Source organism: Mustela lutreola, chromosome 2, assembly GCF_030435805.1.
Source record: "Mustela lutreola isolate mMusLut2 chromosome 2, mMusLut2.pri, whole genome shotgun sequence".
Classification (NCBI taxonomy): Eukaryota; Metazoa; Chordata; class Mammalia; order Carnivora; family Mustelidae; genus Mustela; species Mustela lutreola.
The window spans coordinates 220,040,124-220,067,263 of NC_081291.1; the positions used below are offsets into that span (position 1 = coordinate 220,040,124).

At 48.3% G+C, this 27,140-nt stretch overlaps 1 protein-coding gene across 1 annotated transcript in view; it reads right to left on the minus strand.

The window, feature by feature from the left end:
* The window catches only part of DSCAM (DS cell adhesion molecule), a 749,662-nt gene that overhangs the window by 120,446 nt on the left and 602,076 nt on the right, over positions 1-27,140 (minus strand). The window contains exons 13-16 of the mRNA XM_059165108.1: positions 16,098-16,294; positions 14,988-15,084; positions 14,222-14,350; positions 7,178-7,345 (exon numbers count right to left, since the gene is read on the minus strand). Coding sequence (XP_059021091.1) covers positions 7,178-7,345; positions 14,222-14,350; positions 14,988-15,084; positions 16,098-16,294 — 591 coding nt within the window. The remainder of the gene's footprint in view (positions 1-7,177; positions 7,346-14,221; positions 14,351-14,987; positions 15,085-16,097; positions 16,295-27,140) is intronic.

Consider the following 27,140-nt stretch of genomic DNA (forward strand, 5'->3'; position numbering starts at 1 on the left):
GAACTTTGGGGGAACTTGCTGGTTGTGTTTTCTTAGCAAATAACAAGAGACAAGGTCAGGGGCGCCTGGGGGGCTCAGTTGGCTAAGCAGCTGCCTTCAGCTCACATCATGAGCTCAGGGGCCTGGGATCGAGCCCTGTGTTGGGCTTCTTGCTTTGCGGGGAGTCTGCTTCCCCATCTGCCCCTCATTCATCTGGCTCCTGCTCTGTCTCTCTCTCTCCCTTTCAAAGAAATAAACAAAATGTTTCAAAAAATAAAAATAAAATAACCTAAGAGGCAAAGGCAAGAAATCAGAAGGAGAAGGAAGGCGGGCCGTGACTTTAGGAACGCAAGGACTCAGGGAACGGTGGAGGCCGATGGAAACATGTGCCCTGCACAGCACAGGGAGCACGGAGCTCCTGTTTGACTTGTGAACATAACACAGGGAGAAGTTGTCTGTGGGCCTTCACGACGGCATCGACAGGTGCAGACGGAGTGTGCAGGTAGACTGGAGAAAGCATTGGCACTGGGCAGGAAGAAACAGGAGCCCAACTTCTTCTCCTGGGGGAGGGGCAATGGGACCCTCCCTCTGGCTCCCTACATGAGCAAGAAGGCAGGGGTTGGGGGCGCTGACTCCAGAAGCCCAGCCTGGCGGGACTCGGAGAGAGTGAGAAGACTAAGAGGAGAAGCTGGTTTGCCAGAAAAGATGGTTCATTCTTTTTTGCAAATATGAACTTGAAGGGAATTGCAGATATTGGGGCAGGAAGTGTTTCCAAGGGCCGGGAGAAAAAGAGAGGGAAGTCAGCTTCTTTCTCCACACCTCCTTCGTCCTGCTAACACCGGCCTGACCTCTCTTCTGTATGTCTCCTCTTTGTGCTTGGTCTGTCGGTGTCCCCACCGAGGCTCTCAGCCTCACTGGACAGCCTGCCCCAGTCTGGCATCCATGGCTGGTGCCAGTTTTTATTTGGGTCCTAAGCATTGATCTGGTTTCCGCTTTACCTCTTTTAAAGGGGACACGGGCCCAGAACACCCTTGAAGCCACTCGGTCATCACACTCACTTTCCTGTGTTCTTGCGTTCTGTGTCCTGCCTCCCTCTGCATGCTCCCTCTGCATGCTCTGTTCTCCACCCCACCCCCCATAAACCACACCCCCACCCCCGGGGCCCAGCCACGGTCAACATCTCAGTGGAACCCAAACACACCTGCCCTGGACAGATCTGACCTTCTGTCTTCCAGCTTTCTTTTCCCTCTACCAGCATTGCCTGCGCACATCTGGGCGTCACCCCCCCAGTCTCCCCCACCTCAGTGTGGGGACCATCACAATCACAGTAGCACTGGGCACTTGGTGCAGAGACACCTTTGCACCAGGCTGTCCTCCCCCAGCTGACTCCGAGCTGCATGGCCTCCCGATCTGGGTCCGGAGCAAGTCCCTGCTTTGAAGGGTAAAGCAACGTGCCAACCAGAATGCACAGCACACCTCTTTCACCCGGCAGGTCCTGGGGACAGCTGGTTTTCTGGGGGTGCTGCAGGCTCTTGGGTCTACCCATGAGTCCCCATGCGGGAAGGCAGTGTTAGCACTGACGCCGACTCCAGAGCAGGGACCAAGGGAGGGGCCAGCATCCAGTGATCTGCCATCATTGTTCTTATAGCTCTGTACCTAATTTCTTCTCCCAGGGTCATGCCCTTCAAGCAGGTCTGCCTTTGGATACAAGCTCCCATGGAGATCTGCAATTTCTCTCATGTTGATAATTCTGTGGTCATCGAGAAACATGGGGTTCATTCACAAAAATCCTTCTTGAGAAAATGATTCTGAGGTCTGACAGCTATATGGATGCTGCATTATTTTAATTTAATTGTGCTAAATCAGACTTAAAGATCTTGTCGGTGAGGAACGGCAGGTAAAGTGGGGACAGTACCTTATCCTGCTTCCTTTGGGTGCCTCTGGCTGTGGCCTTTGATGGGGCATTTTGGAGGCAGGGGGAGGCTGGGAACGTAGGCATTACAGCCTCAATATGATACAGTCACGCTTAAAAACAGAGACAGAAGGATAGTGTTTGCAAAATGACCTTGATCCTATCAGAAAATGTAAAGTCAATGATGCAGCCATGAATTGGGGAGAATTTGTTTTTCCGATCTAGTCCAGACCTCTCCCTCAAAAATAAAGGGATAGAAACAATGTCCAAGAGAAACTCCAAAAGATTTTAATCTATATGCATACATTAGAGTCATGCCCAATATAATTAGGAGGCGTTTTGTTTGGGAACTGAATTTTCCATTCCTCTAAAGCATTAGAGGAAAAACTTTTAAAAATTATATATATATATAATACTGCACGGAGCACTGAGTGTTATATGCAAACAATGAATCATGGAAACTACATCAAAAACTAATGATGTGGAGCACCTGGGTGGCTCAGTGGGTTAAGCCTCTGCCTTCAGCTCAGGTCACGATCTCAGGGTCCTGGGATCGAGCCCCGAATCGGGCTTTCTGCTCAGCAGGGAGCCTGCCTCCCCCGCCTCCGCTTGCCTGCCTCTCTGCTTACTTGTAATATCTCTCTCTGTCAAATAAATTTAAAAAAAAAATCTTAAAAAAAAACTAATGATGTACTGTATGCGACTAATGTAACACAATAAAAAAAAAATGAGTATGCTTTCAAAAATTTCATGCTTTCCTTAAAGCTCTTGAACTATAATTATTCCACAGGTCCTCATCTTCTGGCAAGTAGACAATTTCTGTAAAATTTAATCCAAGACAGACTGAATTCCCCAAAGCTGAAAGTATTCAAGATCAACCATTGGGTACTCACTTATTTAACTAACTTTGAAAATTGTGTTGACGTCTGACATTCAAGAATTTATTTTTATGTTCTTGAGCTGAAGCTTTACTATATATGGAAAGCGTAGTTTCTTCTTCTGTTTTTAAACCAGAATATTTCACTTTTTCTCGTGAGAGGAGAAGGATAGGAGGTAAGAATTAATAATGAAGGTGGTTTTCCAAAATAAATAATCTCTGCATTTCTGCAGAAGCCAAAATTGTTCAATCTGCAAAACAGGAATAACTGAAGATGATATGTGCTGTTCCTAACGCTCTTTCCAGGCAAGGCAACGTTTATAAATTCTGTTTGGTCAAGACAGTGCTGACGACCCTTCCTGAGTGCCCGACACGCAGACCTCGGCTCTTGTTTCTTCTCCCAAGTACCGGGCCTGGCTCTCCTCCCCACCTCCTCAGCGGGCTCCTCTCCTGCCTCCTGCTTCCCTGACAGTCACTCTTCACGGATGGTCCTCTCTCTCACTTCTAGTCGGTGAATGCAAGACCTCAGCCTCAGAACTCCCCTCTGCCCTTGAAATACCCTCCTCTCCACAAAGCCATCTCCTGGCTTCTGCAGAGTCTCGGTGCCAAATCCATCATTTACCCTGGCTGAACCATCGCCGTGGGAATCACTCCCAAATTTCTCTCTCTTATTGGGGGATTTACTGAGGGCTTACTCTTTTTTGAAGGTCCAAAAGTCGGCAAGGACTAGGCACAATCATGGGTTCCTCTGCTGGAGGCAGAGGGGTGAGAAGGATGCTCTTCACTGGGCAAAGGAGACCAAATGGTGTTTGATAAAAACCAGATTAAACAAAGAATAGTTGACCCCAGACAGGGAAAAGAGGACTTCATGTAATAACTATTTATCAAGTAAGTAGTTTATTAATTTAAACTATTTATCTGACACGTATTATGTGCCAAACACTGTTCTTGGTGTTTGGGTTACGGCAATGGACCAAACAGGCAACCATTCCTGACCTTGTGGGAGGGACCCAAAATAGACCTAAACAAAATAAATTGGTAAAGTATATGCAGGTTTTTACTCATTTTTTTCAGTTATTTTTATATAAATTATGTGGTATGTTGATGGTGATGTGATGTTATTCCTACAAAGGAGAATATTGAGGGAGAGAGGGTGTCCAGTGTGCCAGAGTGGGTAGTGGGTTGGACTTTAAATAGGGGGGTGGTCAAGGTAGGACTCATTGAGATGACCTTTGAGGAAACACCTGAAGAGGTGTGGGAAGAGGGGGAGGAATTCCAAAACATTCCAGAACATTCTTAGGTTAGCCAAGGAGTGTATACAGAGCATCAATGAGGGGCAGTAAGGCAGCCAGTGATTTGTTTGGTTTAATTTCCAAAGTCTCTAAATGGAAGCTGGAGAGAAACGATGACTATGGAGGCAGACTGCTGAAGGCTCAGGTGCAGGGCATGCCTGGTTCTTCCTGGTGGGCAGACCCTGTGCCTTTGACATCCCCTGGAGGAATACAGTTGATGCCACACCGGGCCCTACTGTGCGCCACACTTCACATTTACTGTTACATGTGGATGCCTTTTCTTCCTTAGGCCTCATCACATCCTGTCTCCCTCCTCCTCCCAGCTCAGCACAGAGAGGGGGCACTTCCTCTAGATTGGAGCTGCTGCTCTGGAATGTGATAAGGAAGGGTGCAAAAGAGATGTTAATTTAGTGCCGGATCCAACGGAAACCCGCAGACTCCATGTGGCGACTCTTCTGTAATTCCGACCTTCCACTCTGAGGCATCTGAAAATATTCAGTGCTTTCCCAGCGAGCTTCTGAAGAACTGAATGTCCAGGTTCTAGGGGCAGATTCGTAATGAAAGAGTGAAGGAATCAGCCATCCCAAACTTGGGCAGAGGCCATAGGTGACATGTGACCTTTAGGGGAAGTTGGTCTTGGTGACAGTCACCTGGGGATGGGACATGCTCATGGGTCTTGAATGAGCCTGGCAAGTCAGTGCATTTCTGGTCAGTTAGGGTCTAATCCTGTCGACTTCTGACAGTGTCTCCACTGTCTGATGAGGGGACCTGTGGCCAGGACAGTTGCCCTATCTTCATCATGAGTCACAAGTCAGAAAACTTGATTTCTGAATGTCAGCCACAAAGCCTATGCACCAAGACAAAGACAAATTCTGTTTTGGAGCTTCCCTTTGCTCTACCTGCTCCCCTCCTTGCATTTTCCTCTTGCTCATCTAAATAGCAAATCAGAGAGGCTCCATGGGACCCCCAGCAGCCCGTGCACAGGGCAAATCCCAGAGGTCATCCCTGGAAGCCAAGACACTGTCTGCAGAGGGCCTAGGGAATGGTCCTGCAGGCCAGGAACCTGGAGTGGCTATTCACCTGGCCTTCTGGCTGGGAGACAGATTTGCCATGGCAACTGTCAGATGCAGCAGAGGCCACAGAGAGCCCAAGAAAGAGCACCAGCAGCAGGACTCATTATGGCCATCTCGAAGGCCGCCACCAGAGGCAACATTGGAAAATACTGTTCTTTTGAGAAGGAAGTTCAGATGCGGCACAGTTAGAGCAAGGGTTAAGAAGGAGGAGACAGTTGAGCAGTGTATCCAAGATTACATTTGGGGTCAGCATCTCCTTCCTAAATACACAACGTGGTGAAATTCCAGGAAGTTCGGGGGCTGTTTAAATATTTAAAGAAGATTCTAGTTCTGCAGGAGCCCGTTGACGTTCACTTCTCACTTGTCTCTGAGAAATACGAAGTACTTTTAGAGCTTGCATTCCCCCTCTCCCCCTAATTACCCATCTGTTTGTGGTGAGGAGGAGAAAGGCATCATTATGTCCATTTTGCAGATGAGAAATCATGTAGAGTTCCTAAGCAGTAGAAATGGCTCATTCTCAGACACTCAAGAATAAAGCTGTCCTATCACCCACCCTTGAAAACAATTTTCCAGAGCCGGTGTGTTTCCAGGTGGAGAATGGAGGGCTCGTCCCACTGCTGGGAGAACCGTCCATGTCACCCATTTCTCATGGATGGTACTGACTACACGTAGCAGTAGAGTGGAATGTTTGCTTTTGTTTTGGCCCAGCAATCTCACTGCTTGGAACTTAACCTGAAAGCATAATCGTAAGTGTCAAAAAACAGGCCACAAAGGATGCTCATCACAGTGGCATTTGGAGTAATAAAAAATGGGAAACAACTGATATGTCTACTAGTATAGGATTTGTGAAATAGATGGTGGAAGGCATCTTTATGAATTGGAAGCAAGTACTTAAGGGGTCTATAGAGTGACATCATCTTAGAATGCCATCGATGAGGGTTAAAGAGAAGGGGATGGAGGGAAGACGTCCAGAACAACACTCATTCCCCAGCTGAACACTGAGACAATCTTCCTGTGCACTCACTCATCTGGGGAGGACCACCTTAAACCTGGTGATGAAGATGGGATCTGAGCCTAAGTTCTGATTTCACTGCAGTAGAAGGTAGTGGCTGATTGGCTCTGATTAGGGAATGGAAAGCCAGGTTTGAGGTTGGACACTCTTCCTCCCAAGATATGAGCCAGGCCTGGGTCCTTGCCTTTCCTTCTCCAGAGCTGCTCAATGGCAGCTGGCTTCCGCTTCTCCCGCCAGGACGTGGGTTGACAGCCAGCCTTCACTGGCACTGCCCAATGGCTCAGACCCCCACAAACTGGTCAGTTCACTCTTGGTAGCCATGTGCTACCATGTGGTGGACGGGGTGGGGTGGCGGACAGTATGTGCACGCATGCCTGTGTGAGAGTTTGTGTGTGTGTGCGATGAATGATTCAGTAGGTGATAGCGCCATGCCCACAGGTAGCCGTAGGTGGTGGGATTGGGAAAGTGGTTTTGCTTTCTTCAAAATGCTTATCTCTAACTTCTAAATTTTCAACACTGAATATGAACTTCTACATAATAGGAAGAACAATAAAGTTTACTATAGAAATATTGACATTTCTAGTCAATAAAATATCATCTACCGCTGTCTCCCCAACTCCTCACACACAGAATGTTCTTGTCATTTCCTAGTTAAACTACTGTCTCACACCTGGACTCCATCAGGCCTTGGGTAAGACATACACTCATGGTTTCCTGTCAACCCCGACTCCATGCACCCAAACAAAGGAAATGTAAAAATGGCTCAGCTCTTTAAATATCACCAGACTGGCAGTCTCCTATGTCTGTGTTTTAGTTCTTGTATGTGAGAACCCTGAACGAAGTTGCAAGAACAGTGTCTTCAAAGTAGAAGGCAGAGTGCTGTCTGAGTCTCTAACAGGGCCTGGTGCCACGGGGGCATTCTTCAAAAGGCCTCCATTAGGCACAGCCAATGGCCTGATTCTGTATTAGTCATCTGGGCCCAGGGGCCAGTACCAGGGCTCTGGGACGTGGGCCTCACCCACTCACACGCACCTGCCTCGTCCGCGGTGATGGAGAGCTCGTTGCTGGGCTCGCTCTTGCCAATCCGGTTCTTGGCGTACATGCGGATGCTGTAGGTGGAGGAAGGGTGGATATCAATGATGGTGGCCGAGTTCAGCTGAGGGGAAACATCTTTGGTTCTCTGAGCAGAATCCCAGGAGTCTTTTGGGTTTTGTTTTTCAAAAAAGAAGAGATAGAGACGTGAGTTTTTTTCCTCTGCCTCTGAAAGTTCACAAGTAGGAATTAAACACACGCACACACGTGCACACACACACACACAGAGGAAGGAAGAAGGAAAGAAAGAATAGTTACAACTCAAAGTGAATTCTCAAAGCAATGCTCCCAGTGCATTGGGGGGGGGGGGTCACCATCAGAGGGGGACACTACATACTCATTACCCATGCTAAGGGGGACAAGGGCCATGGGCAGCCAAGGGCTGGGGTGGGGAGGGAACGTTTGAGGCACTGGTAGATATCAAGGAGGAAGGTGCAAGAGATAGGATCATGCATCAGTGAACTAGGAAGTGGCCACATCAAGGCACTCATTGGATGAGACGGTAAAAGGAATTATGGTTTGGACATTGCCCCACACCATCCCCCCCCCACACAAAATCTCTGGGTCTCAAAGTTATTGGAAGACCAGTGAAACCTCTAGCCATGTCAGATCCTTCCTCCTCCAGAAGCACAGCAGTCAAAATGAAATTCTTACATAAAAACTAATCTCAGTCTCCAGCATAAACACTTAATCTCAAATACTCAATGGTGGGAATAATTTTCAGTCACGGCTAATTTTCACAAGAGCACAGACTCATAGGAAGAATTATCATTGAATAGGTGACAATTTGTACCTGCTGCATTTAGAATTTCAGCCCATAAGGAGTAAATGGTTCTCCTTTCAGAAAAGGTTCGGGCCATTGTTAATTGTGGGCTAAGGGTCAAGAGATGAAGTCAGTTGCGGGAGAATAAGAACTGAAGGTGGTGGACAGAGATGAGGCTTAGACAGCCCTGCAGTCCCCAGTGTCCTCTTGGGTGGTGCTCAGCACCCCGGTGGGAATCTCATTGAGGTACTGTGCTCCCTGCTGGGTTCTGAGCTCCGTGGCAGCAGATACCATGCTTGCCATGTTCACTGACACGTCCCCAGTGTTGGCACAGTGCCCGATGCCTAGCAGACAACACATCATATATGCTGTTTAACAGATGAATGCATAAAGGGCAAATACACAGACTTCTGAGCCCTGGGGATGGTTCATTTCCCCTTCCACATTCATGATGAGCATGGAAGCTTAGAGGACTGGTGTGCCTACTACAGGTAGCCATAAATGTTAAGAGGTCTTCTGGAATTGTACAAAAAATGTGTCTCTTCCAGGCTGCCTTGGAATGCTGTAACCAACCAGGGAACAGAACATAATCAAGACTAATGATGACTCTTCCACCTAAAAGGAAATGTATCACTTGGGTCAAGAAGATTGAAGGTGGGAAAACACTGATGTAGATAAAGAAGATGTAAAAATTCAAACGGTGGGAGAGGAGAAGACTATGACCCAACAAAGGACCCCGTAGTGGGGGTTTAGGACCAGTGGGAAGACACATAAACATGGACCCTGTCCCACGAGGAGAAAGCCAAGCCTTCTGGAGAAGATGTCTAGGACAAGAGAGGAACCCTCAGGAGCCATAAGGTGCAGAGGGGTGGCTAACCAGCCTGGGAGGAAGCAGGTACTTGTCGTGGTTGATGGCTCTGGCCATCTTCACTGAGGATATGTCTGGGAGATGGCAGAAAGGTCCGAGGAAGCCTGTGTGTCCACTCACTGCCTCCTTCTCCTGCCCGTCAACTCAAGAAGAGCCCATGGGGGCGTGGCCAAGGCAAGGGTTAAAGGGCAAAAGCGCAAGGTGCTTAAGAAGGGGTGGTGTTTTTAGCTTCTTTCCTGCGGTTACTACAGTTTGATTGAAAAAGATGATATCAACGATCAAGATTATTAGAATAAGGTTCAAAACAACACAGGATGGATTTTGAGTTAAAGTTTAAGAAGATGGGAAAGCATGCTTTATCCTGGAGGGTTTGAAAGTAACTGAATAGAGAGGGAGAAGCAAATCTTGTTAAATCCCCAGACACCTTCTGGCAAATGATACGGCATCGAAGGAGAAATAAAAACAAGGAGGTGACCACTCAGGAGAAGAGAGTCAGGACAGGGATTGGAAACACTGCTCTGATTGTAGATGCTGATGTGCAGGCAGGCAAGATGTGGATTATTAGCAAATTATGCCGAAAAACGTAACATGGGGCAGAGCGATCCTGACCCTCAAGAGGTTGGAAATGCAGATTGAAATACGAGTACACCTGGGAAGGGCAGACCACAGACAAAATAAACTCAGGCGTGAGTCCCGAGCAGAAATGCAAGCTTGCGAGTCCAAGAGCCGGAGGAAGCATGGGAGTGCTGGGAAGGGAATGACGGGAAGGGCAGGAAATGAAATTGTCAGGGGGATGTATCACATGTGTCCGTGCCCCGTGGAGGAGGGATGGTGCTTTCGGGGGTGCAGAGAACAGATGTAGTGTCAAGGAGGGCTCATAGTTCACCCTGGAAGGTCCTTCACAAGGGGACTAGTACAGAGGAACTTGCAGGGAATGCTAAGGCTCCCAGCATTTAGCAAGAGTGGGGAGCTGCTCCCTCTGGGGTCAGGAGAGTCAACGGGAGGGGACAGCATTGCCAGAGTCCAGACAGGGCTGGGACCTCAGAAGAGGGGCCCCTGACAGAACGTGACCACTGCCAGGATCCTTGTCTGAATCATTCTTTGTGCCTGCTCCTGGGTGAACCCAAGGGGAGGGCATAGGGGGAAAAAAGAAAAAAAAATCTGCATGTTGTAGCCGATGCGGTTCAGCTCCCAAAGAAGGGCAGACAGTGGGCTTGCGGGGAACGGCAAAGTGGCAGCCGGAGAAAACCCAGGACTGGAGGGAGCTCAGGCTTGCAGAGTTGTATCTGCTCTCCCGTTGCTGGGCTGGGCATTTTGTAAACGTGACTCCCGCGGTCCCCAAATGGGTACAGGGGAAACACCTCGGAGTTTTGTGACATCGGCACTTTCAGACCCACAGAAGCAGAATTACTACGTGACGGTGCCCAGACACCTGCACTTTGCAAAGCCTCTCTCTGGGCCATTCTGGTGCACAGGTAGAGTTCTGCAGGCTCTATCTGATGGAATTATTACAACATCCTGGTGACGTAGGGATTTTTATTTTCCTAAGAAACGCAGGCCTGTTACACGCCCGGCATGACATGGGGCTGGGGTTTGACCTCACCTGTGTTACCCTGAAGCTTAAGGTCATATTCTGGTAGCACGTGACCTCCACATAGTCCCTATGGGACCCCTAATGAGACAGGAGTTCAATCTCCCAGACATCTGGATGTCTCTACGTCGGGATCAGACTGACAAGGGCTTGATTTGGCTTACTGGCCAGGAATTCAGCCAAGTGCAAGGGAGGGGAGCAGAATTACTGCAACCCCTATGAGTGTATGGGGTGGGTGTGGGGAGACGTGTGCAAGGGTAGACGTGGCCCCTGGTTTAGCAAGAAGATGTCAGGGACGTTCCCTGAACCAGTGGGCGGGGTTCCCCGACATGCCCCAGAGAGATGGGTAGAGGAAGGGGATGGGGAAGTTCAGACTCACATTCCTGCTCTGAAAGGCTCAACAATCCCACGGGAGGTCTGAGTGAGCCCACAGGGACCAGGGTGCTTGTACTGGGTGCTCGCTGGGGATCCCTGCTTGGGGGCCCCTACCCTGAGTCAAGGGGGGCAGCAGATCACAAAGGACAAACATAAGAAGGGTAAATCTGATCTGAAGAAATGTTGTAGAGGCCAAAGACCAGGAGGAGTGAGGGTGACCAGAAGGATGTTCTGGAGACAAAATGACTCTGAATGTGGAAAATTTACGAGGCAGTTCGGAGAAGGACCACTTCTACGGCATCGGTTACTGGAAGGGAGGGACAGGGCACAGGTACAGCCCCTTTCCTCTGTCTGCTTCATAGAGGAGATATTCTCAGGGTGAGATGGGGAAGAGAGGTTTGAGAAAGAAGGTTCTGGAAGACGGCTCCTAGCTGCATAAGGGGGTCTGGGCTTCCTGGGCTGGATGGTTACATTCTAGGACAAGAGAAGTTCCGAAGGACTGGAGCCCCCTCAGCGATCTGTGGGGCACGGTGCAGGAGGAGACAGGGCCGGAAGGAGGACATGTGCACAAGGCAGGTTGCCTTCCAAAGAAGTGAGGGATGGATTTCCACAAAGGACCTGAGCAGCTGGAGGCACACACACGGCGAGACGCTGGGACTGGGTGGTGAAGGGGTTGTGTGTCCACTGAGAGGAGAAGCAATGCTCTCTTGGAACCTGGTCACATGGCAGCCAAAGCCACCAGTGGGACGGTGGCCTCCACGAGGCAAAGCTGATGATATGGGCAAGACGGGATCAGAGTGGGTCAGGGGGTGGTTATAGGAGATACACATAAAGGGACTTGGGATGTTTTATTTTTCCTGGCAAACAGGGAAGCAAGAGAGTCCTCTGCCTCCCAATCCTGGAAGGGGTCTCGTTTGACCAGAGGGGTGGGAAGAGTTCCACTGGACTCAGGGAGGTCTGTTCTGGTGCGAGAAATGTAAGAACTTGTGACCGTCACGGCCGGCCCAAGGCAGATGTGTGCTTTCCTGGGGCTAGTGAGTTTCCGTTGCGGGAGCTGTTCAAGCACAGACCGAGTGACCCCTGGTAGGGACACACTCTGTTACGAAGGCCAAGTACAGCAACACCTTACATTCTTGGCAAATTAACGAAGAGAAGTCCACAGGAGTCCCATGTGGGAAAAGACCCAGTGGGACCCATATCTCCCAGCATATATGAGAATCAAGTCGGAATGAATCAGAGATCTAAATGCAGGGGCGAGAGCAAGAAGCCATACAAGCAGAAAGCACGGGGGAGTTGTCCAGAGCCCGGCCATACAGAACAGCTTCTCTAACTTGGCTTAAATTCCAGATGCAACAAAAGAAAATGTTCATAAATTTGGGGGAAAACAACGACAATGACCCGTAATCACAGAAACAACTGTCTGACAGCCATGACGGCCCGGCCGGGAAAGAAAGCAGATGATGCTGTAGGCAGGCGTGACGGGAGGCCTGGCCTCAGGGCTGGGCCAGAGGTAACATGAGACGGGGGGTCCAGAGAGCAGGTGGGAGTAAGTGTAGGGGTTACGGGGTCCAGGGAAGGGGTGCTCTCGCCGAAGGGCAGCCTGTGGCCCCTGAGGGACTCTTGTCCCAGGAAGAGGCTTTGGTGTCCCATTCCACAGCAGGGAATGCTGAGAGCAGGGGGCAGTGAACGCACACTGCTGGGTGGAGACAGGCTTGGGGAGCCAAGGGATCATCACCAGCACCTGGAAACGGCCGATTCCCCTGAAGATAGGCAGGCACTGAACCGCTCCCCTGAGAGGCCCCGAGCACGCTCGCCTGGAGCACAGAAGCCAGCCGTCCTGTGGTGATGCTCAGCCAGAGAGACTTTCAGGGGCTGCCCCGCCTGGGGACGCTGCAGACTGTCCCCACGATGGGTGTCTGCCTTTCCCTGGAGTCTTCCTTGTGACCCTCCGTGTCTGGGCCGTTCTCTGCTGGAAGGCGCTTGCCTCACCTAAGAAGGGTTTCCTTGACTTCAAGATGAGTGTCTCGGAACTTGGCACCGAGACAATTCCTTGGCTCTTTCCTGGCTGCTGTGTCTACAACAAAGGCAGGTGTCTTCTCTTCCCTGTGGCCCCCAGGGGACCCCCTGTGTCCTAGCTCCTGAAAGAGCCCCATTTGGGCCAGTGCTGTCTTCCGCTAGCTCACCGCGGCCGCATCCCCCGCCGCCAGCCCAGGCCGGCTCTCCCGTTGCAGCCCCTTGGCTCCTCGCTGGAGCTCCCGCAGGCCTGGTGGCTGCATGCTACTGGGGCCCTGCCGTGACTCGGGGCCAGTAAGCCGCGCTTCTGGGCGTTCCCGACGCAGCTGCGTACGTACTGCAAGACTCAAGGGCTGTTTCTAAAACCACCGTTCTGGGTGGGAAGCATGCTCACGTGTTGCTGCTGGGACTCCCCCTCAGCCGCCCCCTCCAGCCCCTGCCAGGCCCTTGCTCTGCCCCTTACATGCGGGTCTGGAAACGTCCCTCACTCAGGGCCTGCCTCCAGCTGCCAAGCCTCGTTGGCACTACGGCCTCAGCCCAAATATCCTGAGTCGGTCAGCACTGTGCAACCCGGTGCAACCTGGTCACGAACGGAGCCCAGAAAGTGAAAAGTAAGGCTACGTGGGGGTCTGTGAGGATTTTGTTAACCCTACACATGCTAGTGCTGCTCTGACGCCTCCTCTCTTTTATAAGCCTCAAAGTCCCAAGAGGAGGCCACAGTGGCGACTTTCTACCCTCGGCGTGAGTGGCTCGAGCTCCAAGGGACGCAGGCGCCGTCACTCTAACCGGGTAAACAGACACACCTGCTGTGGTCTATTTTATTCACGGCCCTTCTGGCCCCAGGGAAACTGATGAGGCTCTGAGCAGGAGCAGGTGCCCCTGGCCCATCCCTGAGGCCCGTCCAGAACCTCCCTGCGGGTCCATGCGGGTCTCCACACGGAGCAGCTCTCCTGTCTCCGCACAGACCCCGCTTACAGACTCTGAGCACAGCGGACCTCCGGGCTCTGGCCGGAAGATCCTGTTTAGAGCAGCCCCCGGCTGGGGAAATGGGCCATGAAGGGGGTGGGGACAGAAAACAGAACACACAAGCTTGCAGGTTGGTACCACTAAGGGTTCAGGTGACGGCGGGCGGGGAACGAGCCTGGGGTCCGGAGGGAAAGAAGGGAGGGCGGAGGTAGAGTCAGCCCCGCACACGGACCCCACCCGCCAAGGGACCTCGTGTGCTCGGAGCAAGGCAAGACAAACTGGTGAAAAGAGCGTCCTGTGGTTTTCTCGAGTCGGGGCTTAGTCTTACAGGTAATCAGGAATAACCGAGGAAAACAATGAAAGGGTTTTTCAAAGTGGAAATGAAGCTGGAGGAAGTAAAGGACTTACCTGATTTATTCTTGCATTCAATGTCATAGCCCGTAATGGGGCTGTTGCCGTCAAACCCCATGGTCCACCTGAGGGTGATCGTGCGCGCCTTCACGTCTTTGATCTCAATTTCGGGAGGGTCTGGGGGCTCTGTGCAATCGACAGGAAAACCAGGCTTAGTTCAAACACGGCTCAGACAGAGACGCGGGTGGAAATGCTGAGGACCGCTCAGAAGAGCGTCAGCCTCTGACGGCGGCTGACACGCTTACTGGGAGCATTTTTTTCCCGAATTGCATTTCCGGGAGGAGAAATTCCACTTTCCCAAACAGCCCGGTGTTTACTGCAGGGTTCTATGGCAGCCTTGGACGGCAGTGCTGGGCCCAAGTGGGGTGTGGATTAAATGTCCCTCCTCTGGTTTAGAATCCAGAACTCAAAAAAAAAAAAATACTTCGGCTTTGAATGTGAAGGTTTCCTTCTCCTTTGGATCGCCTAGCACAAGCATTCCCACCACTTGGCTAAGCAGGTGCACTCCTGCATTCATGCCTTCAATGGGACTGCGGGGTCACCTGGCCCAATTCCTTTCAGGACTCTGTTCCCCGTGTTTTGGGGGCTGCACCGTGACACGATCATACACACGGCCAAATACTGTTTTAACACCAACTTGGAACATATTCAAAACTTCCTGGGAGTCAAGAGGTGTTACATAGCCACACACAGAGGTCCGAGCCTGGGCATACTCTTACTGTCCTAAAAGCGGTGTTTTCCCCCAATTAGGTCTCCTTCCTACCTTGTACTGTGAGCTGAATTATTCCACGGTCCTCCCCGTAAGAATTGATAGCATGACAGGAGAAGAATCCAGAATCTTCTCTAACAGTTGGCAAAATCTATGTGTAAAGCAGAAAGAAATCCATCTTATCCAGTAGCATGCAACCAGGACAACTAAAAGGGGTTTTGGCTGTAAAAAAATCTCTCCACTCCCACTCTTCCTACATCCCCAGCACGCGTGTGCACACACACACACACACACACACACACACGCAACCCTGACAGCAAATGATCTTCTTGCAATTGTGATGGACAGATGACAGGTTCGACGTACATCATCAGTGCCAGTTGCCAGCTCATTAAACTGGACGTGTAATTTATGCCGGGGCCATGGTCAGGTGGATGTGTATTCCACAGACGCATTTATTTTTTCGTGCTGTGCCTTTAGTGCATCCAAAACAACGTTGCCCGAAGAAGCGGATCTGTAAATCCTGCGGTAGATGTCTGGTGCTGCAGGACCCTCGTTAGAGCTCTCTCTAGAAGGACCCCAGGACTGGAGCTGCCCCGAATCAGTGTCAGTGGTTCAAAGACGGGGCATTCTTTTTCCCCGGGTAGCTACAGAGCCTCTTCTCCCCCAACTACAAACACCACTCAGTTAATTACTGACAGTACTAAAAAATATAAGGGGCTATCATACTTTTTGTAGCTTTTGTGATCCTCTATGGAGGAATGAAGTTTTTATGTTGGATTTTTCCCCAAACAGTAAAACATATTTCCTTATAAAGGCCATCTAACTTCTGTTTCTGCAGGACGTTAAAACGGAGCACAGGGTAGGCGGTCATTTCTCCAGGATGAACTGTCATTAAGAGACCCAATTCACCCCATTTTTTTATTCCAGTTGGGTTCCCTGGCATGTGTGTCATCATTCTATTCATAACACGTAAGGTCAAGCCCTAGTTTTGCAGGCGACTCAGTAATGTCGCTGTAAGGAAAGGGAGAGAAGTGGTGCGCTTCTGTAAGTACTGAAAGACTACTTGCTGTCTTTCCCCCACGTGCCCCCGCTTAGATGGAAGGACAGGACTATCCCGCCGGTGAAGGTGGACTCCGATCTCTCGCGTTCACCGTGTTTTACCTGCAGAGTGGAGATCACCTCCTCGCCCACCTCCTTGGTGGACACGAGGTAACGGGCCATCTCGGGGTTAATGATCCGGTCCTCCTTCTCCCAGCGCACTATGATGGGCTTCTCGCCGTGGGCTGCGCAGCTCATTTCTTTCTTCTGACCCTGAGTGGCCAGGGTTGTGTTTGGATAGGACGTTATCATCGCAGGAACTGAAAACCCAAGAGGGACACGACTTACTTGGCAAAGAGGCATTCCTGATTTCCCCACCGTAACACTCGGCGAAATCATGCTGAACAAGGGGTTTCTTTTAGAAATACAATGTATTCAAGAAACTGCGGAGCAAAAATCATGAACAGAAGAGAGTGGGGAGGTGCCAGAAAAATGAAACCTGGGGAAATGAACCGTCAGCTCACTTATTTAGAAGCTGCTGCAGGATTTCACATGGGGGGGGGGGCGCGTTTCCTCCCCAGCGCACTCTGTGGTCTCAGAGCACAGCCCATGTCCCCTCGGACACAAAGGGAAATGATTTTACTTCTGAATACACTGGAGAGGGGCCTTCCATTAGAGGACAGTTTCTAACTACCATTTTCAACCCTGGAACTCTGAATCTTACTAATCAACTTAGGTTGGAGCCCTGATCACTGCCGACCACTCCCTGAGGTGACTTCTAGCTAGCTCATCTCCCACAGTTGTTAGGAACTGTCACGGTCACCAGGAGACCTCAGACCCACCCCTGTCCCACCACATGACAGGGAATCTCATCTCCAGTTCACCAAGAATATATAAAGCTTTATTTGTGAACTTCTCAGGTTCCCCACTCCAACCTCAAAATTAATCTTAAGACCTCCATTCTTGGCACCATGCTGGGTGACTTAAGACCCTGTTCCCATTCTGCACACCAGCTAGAAATGCAGGGCAGCACAGAATGTGCATCGTTTTGAATGCATGCTGAGCTTATAAGAGAGCGAGAGAAATCCCAGGAGCTGGGGACAGAAGTGGACGTTGAAAGACCAGAAGTATTAGGATCCTGACTACCTGAGAGGCAGGGAGTTAAAAGTGGGCCCTTCAAACCAGGCTCCTCAAAGGGCTCTACCTTCAGAGCAAGTAACTGTAACAATGACAAGAGCCACACAGGCGAAGTGAGAAGGGAACTGCCTTGGCTCGTGTTACGAGTGAAGGAAACAAGTATCCCCTGAGAATCCATAGCTGGTCTGACTCTACGTGGGTTTGGAGTTGGAGTCATGCTGAGAGGCTGAGATGCTGGTGACCCTACTTTGGCCACAGGCCTGAAGATCCTAGCACAAGAAACACAAACACAGTCCAGAGGGAGGCTCCATCGCAGTTCCCCCAGATAAGCCTCTGCCGAACTTGAGCTAACAAACCAGAAGTATGAAACAGGTGAGACAATGACCCACCATCACTGAGAACCAGCCCAAGCATGTCTGATGCTAGACTGATCAGACACAGTTACATACAGAATGTTTAAGGATTTAAACACACACACACACACACACACACACACACACACGAAGGAAGAAATACACTCTGAAAAAAGGACCAGGAGGCTTGAAAAACAACCAAATAAAGCTGTATTTTTACATGGTTTTGGCCTCATTTCTAAGATCATGGGGAGAAAGGCCCTTCTTCCTTTCTAAGGTCAAGCTCACATTGAGTACTTTGTTGGCCACCTCAGAAGCCCTCCACTGCTCCTTGGGCAGGTGACCAGAGAAGCACTGTGTCTTCTTTTCAGACTGGCAGTACTGAGTCCCATCTTCCCCCACAGTGCACCGAGGTGGTTTGAGACGTACCACAACGTGTAAAAAGTCTCCCAGTTCTGTAGCCTGGATGCCTACAGAAGAGCCCACCCTCAGTCAGCATGTGTGTGGCAGAGAGGCAGAGGCACGGAGTGAACAGCACTGCGAGTCCCTCGTTTTAGCCACAGCTGCGGAGAGATCCCTCCTCAGCACACGTGTGTGGGAGCCAGCCTGCCTCCTGAGCCCCGGCCTTCTGTCCTGATCACCCACTTCCTCCAGCCTGTTCCAGAGAAAATTGAATTATCTCAACAGCTTTATTGAGGACTAATTTACCTACCATAGAAATCACCTGCTTTAAGTGTACAACTGAATGGGATTTCTTTTTTTTATTATTCAAAAATATTTTTTTAAATTTCTTTTCAGTGTACCAGAATTCATTGTTTAGTCACCACACCCAGTGCTCCATGCAATCCGTGCCCTCCTTAATACCCACCACCAGGCTCACTCAAAACCTCCACCCTCTCTCCTTCAAAACCCTCAGATTGTTTCTCAGAGTCCACAGTCTCTCATGGTTCGTCTCCCACTCCGATTTCCCCCAACTCCCTTCTCCTCTCCATCTCCCCATGTCCTCCGTGTTATTCCTTGTGCTCCACAAGTAGGTGAAACCGTATGATACGTGACTCTTTCTGTGCTTGACTTATTTCACTCAGCATCATCTCCTCCAGTCCCACCCATGTCAATACAAAAGTTGGGTATTCGTCCTTTCTAACAGAGGAATAGTACTCCATAGTGTACATGGATTTCTTTCATTTCCTAGGACAGCTGTAACTGACCACCAGGAGCTGGGGGGGCTTTCAACAGCAGAAATCTGTTCTCTCACAGGTCTGGAGGCCAGGCCAAATCAAAGTGCTCACAGGGCTACACTCCTTCTCGAGTTCTAGGGAAGAAGCTTTCCTTGCCTCTTCTGGCTTTTGGAGGCCTCTGCTCCTTGGCTTGTGACCGTATCACCTCATGTCTGCCCCCATTTTTCTGCCCCTATTTCCTATCATGCTCCCCCTTGAGGGTTTTGCTGTGTTTTCGTGTGCATTTCTTGAAAGGACACCAGTCACTAGATTTAGGACCCACCTTCAAACATTGTGATGTCATCTTAATTAATTAAGATATCTTCAAATAACTTATTTCTACATGAAGTCATATTCTGAGGTTCAGGTGAGTATGAATTTTGGAGGGCAACACAAGTATATTTACATTATCCAACACACACACACACACACACACACACACACATACAGTAACAGCTCAACACAAGTATATAGAGTTGTATATCACCACAACAAGTTTTAGAACATTTCCATAACCTTGAAAGGACTTCGCACCCCCACCCACTTATAGTCCTTTCCTACCCCAGTCCTAGGCAATCGCCAACTGACATTCATCCTTCTAGATTGGTCTTTTCTGGACATTTCCTGTACATGGGATCCCACAGTAGGTATTCTTCCGTGTCTAACTTTATGGCTTTTTCTCACTGAGCATATTTTCCAGATTCATCCATTCTGTAGTGTGTACCAGTTCTTTGTTCCTTTTTTGAGCTGGGTAATATTGCATTGCATGGGATTTCCACATTCGGTTCGCTCATCCACCGTTGATACACATTGGCATTGTTTCCACTTTGGGGATATTATGGACAATGCTGCTGTCGACATTTGGGTGCGGTTTCTTGCAAGAATCTATGGTTTCACTTTTCCCAGGTAGGTCCCTACGAGGAACTGCTGGGTCACATGGAAATTCTGTTTAACATTTTGAGAAACTGCCACCTGTCATTCCAAATGGCTGGCTTCACCATTTTCCCAATGTCTGTGTCAGAAGACAACACAGAAGAGGAAAGGGGGAGGTGGTTAGGATTCAGTTTATGATGCAGGGCAGGAATATTCCCCTTCAACCATATGCAGGGCAAAGCTGGGAGGTGAGCGCCAGCTTAATACTCACTGGCTGGAGAAACCCCAATGGCCAATACAGTGCTGCCCTGCAGAGGAGCTGAGGGTCGTGAGGAAGTTGTCAGCTGCCGGGAAAGGTCGACACATGCCACCTTAGAGAGTAAAGCAAATACAGAGGCTGAAGCTCCTCCTTCTCTGAGATCAGGCAGAAGGCAGAAGGCTTCCTGTGGCAGCCTGTGCAGCAGCATGAGAAAGGGGCTGCTGAGCTCTGAATCTGGGACACCAGATGGGGACCTTTGTAACCTATTCCACTTCTCCATCCCACTGGGAGAAGGACTAATGCCCCAGGAGTTCAAGGGCCCCTTAGATGGTCCCACTTCTCACAAGCTGAGGGGCCCTACCCAGAAAGGAGGCTGAATGGACACTCCACTGGGAGGGGCCAAAGGGAGACATGGAATCCTTCTCCAAGGATGTCCTCTGTAGGAGAGGAGGCCATAGGGAGGCTCTGGGGGAACAGGGGGCAGAGCAGACCACCCCCACCCCCATCAGATACTCTTGCTTGCCAATTTGCACCCTCCACCATCAAAGGGTTCTGAATATTACCGAAAAGCTTTGAATAGCAGGCATGGAACTTAAACATCTGGTGTGTGGAAGGACCAAGAGGCAACTGAACAGGAGCACTGAATATGTGTGCCCCAGGGGCAGTGGGGGCACATCTTCTTTCTTGCATGGAGCCTTATGTGTGATCCCGCCCTGTCTGGTACACTGTGATGCATGCTCATTATGGTGTTGGGGACTACTTCCCTGAACATAGTTATGGAGAGAGGCTGAACCAGCCTGTGTCTCCTTATCGCTTTCCCTTGAAACAGAAAGTGGGAATTGTCTTTAGAGTGTGGCATGATTTCAGCAAACCTCAACCATAGGAAACATGTATGGGAACTTCTCCAGGGGAAAAAATGAAGCAATCATAAATAGTGTCTAAGAACTCCTAAATAGCCCTAAGATAGTTACAAAATGCAAACATTCTAGCAGTGGGAGAAAACTCTAGATGCTCTAAGTCTTTTCTTGTTTATATGAAGGACAGAGGAGTATGGTTAAATGGTTTTCCTGCCTGAGCAACAGACTGTCCTCGTTGAGCCACTGAGAAGCTGAAGTGAGAGAAGATGGCGGAACAGCACACACCTCAAGACCATGGTGGCCACAGCCACTTGGGGTTGGTAAGCACAGTGTGCCTTCCCCCCTCACCCTGTACTCAACATTCCCCACACCCGGAAGACTGTCATCATGGGTTTTCAAATGTTGATCCTCAAACCACTGAAAAAAAATGTTAAATTGGTCTGGTGTGGTTTGTTTACTAAGAGACGGAACTACTTTCTTTCTTTCTTTCTTTCTTTTTTTTTTTTTTTCATTCCTTAAGATTTCTCTCCAGAATTGCTAGTGAAAAACATCTTATGTGTCTAGGAGGGTAGGAGAAGTGTGTTGTGTGGACATTTTATTCATGTGAAGGTAAGGACAGACTCAAAATCTCTCCATAAACATCACTTGATGTCATCCCTTGAAAATATACCAGAAGAAAGGTGGAAGTGCCACTTTCCCCCAAGAGATTTGGAGGAAGAATCAGGAGAACCTGTTGAATTCTGGTCATGCTAGCGGTGAGTGGACTCTTGGCACGTCCTCAATGGTGGAGGACTGGCTATTTAGGATGCATTCAGGTATGTTCAGTGTGTTAAGTCGGGGTCTTTCCTACTGGTGAAAAATTCTTTTCCACGGTAACAGTAAACTCCATATTTGTGTATAGTGTAAAATTAGTTACAAATCTGAAATGCAGTGGAGTTTCTATTTTTAAAAAGTATGTTTTAAGGAGCTAAATTATTTGAGAATCTCCTAAGATGTTTTCTTCTTTTCCTACAATTACTTGATCTTCTAAAGATAGGAATTGGTTGCCTATTGTAAGATTCACTGGATAAAACTGAGGGCAAAATGTGTGGATGAAAATAGGAAAAAAAAATTCAAGTATCCAAGATAGGGGCAATCTCTGTTATATTTAGCCCATAATTGTCAACTTATTGTTATAGAAGACCCTAGGAGCAAAATATTTATGCTTTCACTGGGATGTATGTCGATGTGTAGATTTACCTGAGTTTAAAGTGAGGAGTCACTCTCCTGCTTTGCCCCCACTGGGTCTGTGATGATGATTATGGACCTCACTCTAACCGACATTGAAAAATGGAGGTGTCTGGGGTGAGGGAGTAAGAGAAGGAGTACTGGGGGACATGTGTAATGCTGAATGCTGGCCCCGGGCCCCCAGGGATTTGGGGTCCTGGATGGCCTTGCCTGGCAACTCGGGGAGATACTGGTGGATTTGTGTAGAATCGACTGCCAGGGACCTGTGGGACTTAGGAGTTAATGAGTCAGTGTATGCTACACTTTTGTAGATGCTATGCATCAGGCTTGGTTTATTGTCTTGTGGATTGTCTGGATTTAAGAAAAAGATGGAGAAAAAGTTAATAACAAGACAAAGTGTCTGAAGCTATTGCATTTTATGTAGCTCCAAGTATTGAGACATGATTCTTCTAGTATGCAAGATTTAGCAAAGGAGTCTGGTTCATCTGATTCAGCAAACAATTCATTCACACCATTGATAAAGGAATGACATTGCCTAATTAGTCTTCCTGTTTCGCTTCCATCTTCCCTGTTACTCCAAACAAAAGCACTGAATGACCTTTGTGTTGGAACAACACTGGTTCAGAACAGCAGCCATATGGTGGTTCCAGACACGAGAATTCATACAAAGGCAACTGAAGTATTTTATAAGAAGAAATTTGCTCTACAGAAATGACAGTGCTGAATATGATATATTTTATTATTATTTGTACATGTTTTTGGAGATCTGGTGGTTAAATGTTTCCTAGCATACTGTTGGATGTATGCAGAAAAATTTTCAAACCAGAAATATAATAACAAGAACATCATTAAAAAACTGGGGCTCCAGCAGCCAAAATGGACCAGGTGGTTTTGGGGGGAAATGCTCCTCACTCATGCTTCCATGTGGGAGGATCGTTGATAAAAACAACACTCCTGACCCTTCTCCTGAATGGAAAGGAAGTGACTAACCTAACTTGAGAGGTGGAGAGGAACAGTTAAGTGTGATCAGTCCCTTCCAGTTATCTGTTGGCAGAGGCCACATGGTCTGATCTACAAACTTCCTGTAATGAAAGAGGTTGTGTCCAAGCAAGATGTGTATATGTCTCCAGCTCTGGCAGAGACTGGGTAGCTAAATCTCCCAAATTCTGAGTGTAGCATCTGCAAACACACATTCTCCAGAAAGCCAAGATCAAACCATCCTACTCCTGTTCCTTTCTCTTGCTCAATTTGGGCTCAGGGGTATTATTATGAGGACCAGTAGTAAGGACTGTGGACTGTGCAAAAATTTCCAGTTGCCTCTAGAAGCCCATTTTCCCTCTTTCCCCAGCTTTTATCAAGGGACATTATAAGGAACATTATTAAAAATACACCTGAATAAAAGAATGTGTTTCCAATTTTTTCCTACAGTTGGGTACTGCCACTTCAAGACAATGATGCATCTAGGTCTCCTGGGAGACGAGCTTTGCTGGTTGGAATCCCTTTGGGCTTTCTCTGTTTCCTCCTGTTCCAGCCTGACATCAGGATATAATACTTGGAGTGCCAGCTGTCATCTCGGACCATGAGATGATTCTGGAGATGGGAGCCTGGGTCCCTGATGACACCATGAAGCTATCATGTCCAAGCTAGCCTGCCTCACTCCAGAAAACATTCATATGAGAAAGAAGTATAAACCATTATATTTATTAATTATTATTATTTTGAGTGTTTCCACAATAGGAGACGAAGAACTGTTTTTGAGCTGACCTTAATCCTAGGTCTTGGCTCTTTGGGGGAAATATGGCAGATGTTCCATTTTGAAAGCAAACAAACAACATAATTTCTATTGGATGGCTTTGCAGAGAAAGATGTACTGTACAGCACATATAGTTTCCAAACTAACCCCCAGTTTCAAAATCGTTGTTATAGGTTGGGTAATCATCAGCCGGTACCACTTGGTGTTGCACAGGCTGAGTGTGACTCTCAGATGCACTCCTTGCACACTGTGTGGCCCCAGTCACTCATCTGCTCTGTGCCTCAGTTTTGTTCTTGTCACAGGGAGAAGATTATTGTTGAGAGGATTAGCAAAGCCGGCCCGCAGCACAGAGTCGGTGCCATAAAAGCATAGACTGATGGCTTCTCCATGCCTCTGGTGGCAGGCACTTACTTCTTCATGCCCTGAAGGGGGAGAGGTCTTCAGATGAGAAATGGATGCAGACTTTCGTTTGGGGTCTGCGGTCTGCTCAGGATTTGGGGCACATCTCCTTCCTAAAGCTTCTTTCCAAAGACATTTTCGGCTCAGGCTCCAATCCAGTAACCAAGGTTTTTCTTCTCACAAGAACGAAGTGCTAAGTCACGATAATTAAAGATCCTGCAGCCACCAACTGTGACCTTGCAAAACTGAGAACAAATCTGTTGTGTATCCAAGAAGCATATACTTACTTTTCATTCTTTCTCTCGGAGCTGGGAAACATGAGTCAGAAACTGTGAAACTCACACAGGATTGAGTTTGAAACGTGACCCCCTGGTCTCTCCAGTCGGGGGCCTGATTCCTGCAGCTCCCTGAGCAGAGCACAGGATGCAGGAGCTCTGGTGGCCGAGCTGGGTTCTAGAAATCAGTCCATGCTAGTGCCTCACAGTGTCAGGGGCATGTAAGCCCTACAATGGGGAGTGTTTGCTGCCAGACAGGAGGAAGAAGTTTGCAAAGTGGCAGAGAATGAAAACAGAGAGATTTCCCGTGAGGACACAGCAAGTCAAGGGTATTTTGTCATTTCTTCTTCTTCTTCTTAGGAGAGTGAACCAATTCTGAAATAATGGGTTTCTGTCCTACCTTATGAGCTTCTATGCAGGGGAGGAAAGGCACTCTGAAGATTGCTGTTACCAGAAGGTAATTTCCTATTTCTTTAAAACAATCCACTGGAAGAATGTACTATTGCTCCCTAAGAAAAAATGCAGCATTGCTCTGAGGACCTGTTTTCTGTTCTTTCCTTGTCCTAATAAAGAAAAGCTTAATTGCACTCCATGTGGGAGCCATGCCTTGCCGAAATCATCACCCTCTGGCTTGTTCGTGGTTTGTCCATCTTACTCTGCAAAAGATGTTTCTTTTTCTACTCACATACCTCCTTTGGAAGAGTGTCCCACCAAAACAGGTATTTTGGGTCTTGTGAATAAACTCAGTATTTGGTTTGAAATGTTCTGACCAGCCCACATTCTCCAATCCCACCCAAGTATTTGTAGCCCTGTAAAGAAATGGGCAAAAAGACTTTTTAAAAATGGATCATTATCATGGCTCTTTGCAATGCTAATGTTTGAAGTATGACCTTTCCGCCTGTCATGGTCATGGTTGCTGAGAGATGACAACATGTCAGCAGAGCAGTGCTTTTTGCAAGGATTTCTGAGGCATAATAAATGGAGGGGGTAATTTAGCAGGGACTGGTACCAAGCAGAGGCAGTGGGGGCAAAGGAAATCTAGACCAAGAGAGCTCTTGTTCAGAGACTGTGTGCTCGGTGCTTCTGAAAAGTTACCCATTAAGCAAGGTGCCATTTGACACCATGATGCATTGGTTTATCAGTGTCCATCATAAACCGTGGTATCACCTAACAACATCTCAATCTTCTGGAAGTTTGCATTCTTATGACACAAGGGAGTACCCTCTGACCTACTTTCTTGCAGCAGAAAGATGCAGTGGTGTAGTGGAGCCCCTTTCAGCAGCCAGGGAAAGTGGGACACCCTGTAGCTCAACTCACACTCGAGGGACGTGACCTACTTTACCTGAAATTGACAACAGTGGGAGGATTTACACCACCGACATTGGCAAACACTAGAAATCAGGGCTCTCTCCCCTGCCTCCACTGCCAACAGCTTTTGCTGTTTTACACTGACCAGAAGACTGCCTCGAGGAGTGAGTCACCATATTGATGCTTTTCAGGAGTGTTCCCACAATACAGGGACACTGAGGAGGTGGTGAGTTGACCTGAGAGCATTAGCTAATCTTATTCATAACAGTAAATCCTACGGATGTGAACTGCACATCACTCTGTGTTTGACAGGTGATTCAGCAAAGAGTTGATGCATATGTTGCTTTCTCAACTCAGGGATACAGGAGGGTGGACATTTCTATTAATAAACTGCTGATATTCAAGATTAGTTGCAAACATTACTCTCCTCTTTTAATGGCACAAAATGGATTTGAATACATTTTTATTTCTTTTTTCCCTCCTCGGCTCTGCTGAAACTAGCACTGAAAAAGAAACAAAACAAAACACCAAGAAGCCTGGATAATCTCTAACTAGACAACCTGCCCATCATGATCATCTGGTTTGATTCCTTCCTTTTAGAGAAGAAAGAGAAAACAAGAATAGAGAAGTGGGTGTCAAAGGCTTGGAGAGGAGTCAACCAGGATCTGACTTAAAAGAGTCCTATTCTCAAACCAACATTACTATCCTCAGTAGTGACCCCAGTAAAGAGTGGCCAACCTTCCTGGGTGCCTAGAACTCCCCATATTTGAGCAGGAAAGCCCTGCCTCACTCCTGATGGGGGAGTCCCTTGGTCCTTCACTTAGTCCAAACAGAGGTGGCAGAAGAGGGTGTGGTCCAAGATTGAGGCAACAAGGCTGGAAAACAGAGGCAGGGACAAAGGGTGGGAGAGCCACGGAGGCGGATATTTTCAGACGAGATGAAGACATATCTTAAGCCAGCTTCTTCAAGTACTTTCTTTTTTTCTTTCTTTTTTTTTTTTTTTTTTCTTTTTTTTTTTTTTTTGAGAGAGAGAGGAAGTGTGAATTTTGGGGGGTGGGGCAGAGAGAGAGAGGGAGAGAGAATCTTAAGCAGACTTGGTGCTGAGCACCGAGCCCAGTGCAGGGCTCAGTCTCACAACCCTGAGATCATAACCTGGGTCTAAATCAAGACTTTGATGCTTGGCTGAGCCACCCAGGTGCCCCTTTAAGTACTTTTTTTTTTTTTTTTAAATCCCCCTCCAACATTTGACTGGAAAAATTTCAAGCATATGGAAAGTTGAACAGCCATATACCCACTGCCTGGATTCCACAATGAATATTTCATGCACAGATTTGAATCTAAATTTATTTCAGTGTTACCTCATCAGCAAATCAAAATTTACTGAATATAGAATTTTCATTATTTTATTTTAAAATAGACTGGGTGAAAACATGAATCAGTGAGCATCTCAAAGATCACCAAGACATTAAGGCACTAAGATGGAAGCCCCCTTCTTGAATTCTGCTGCT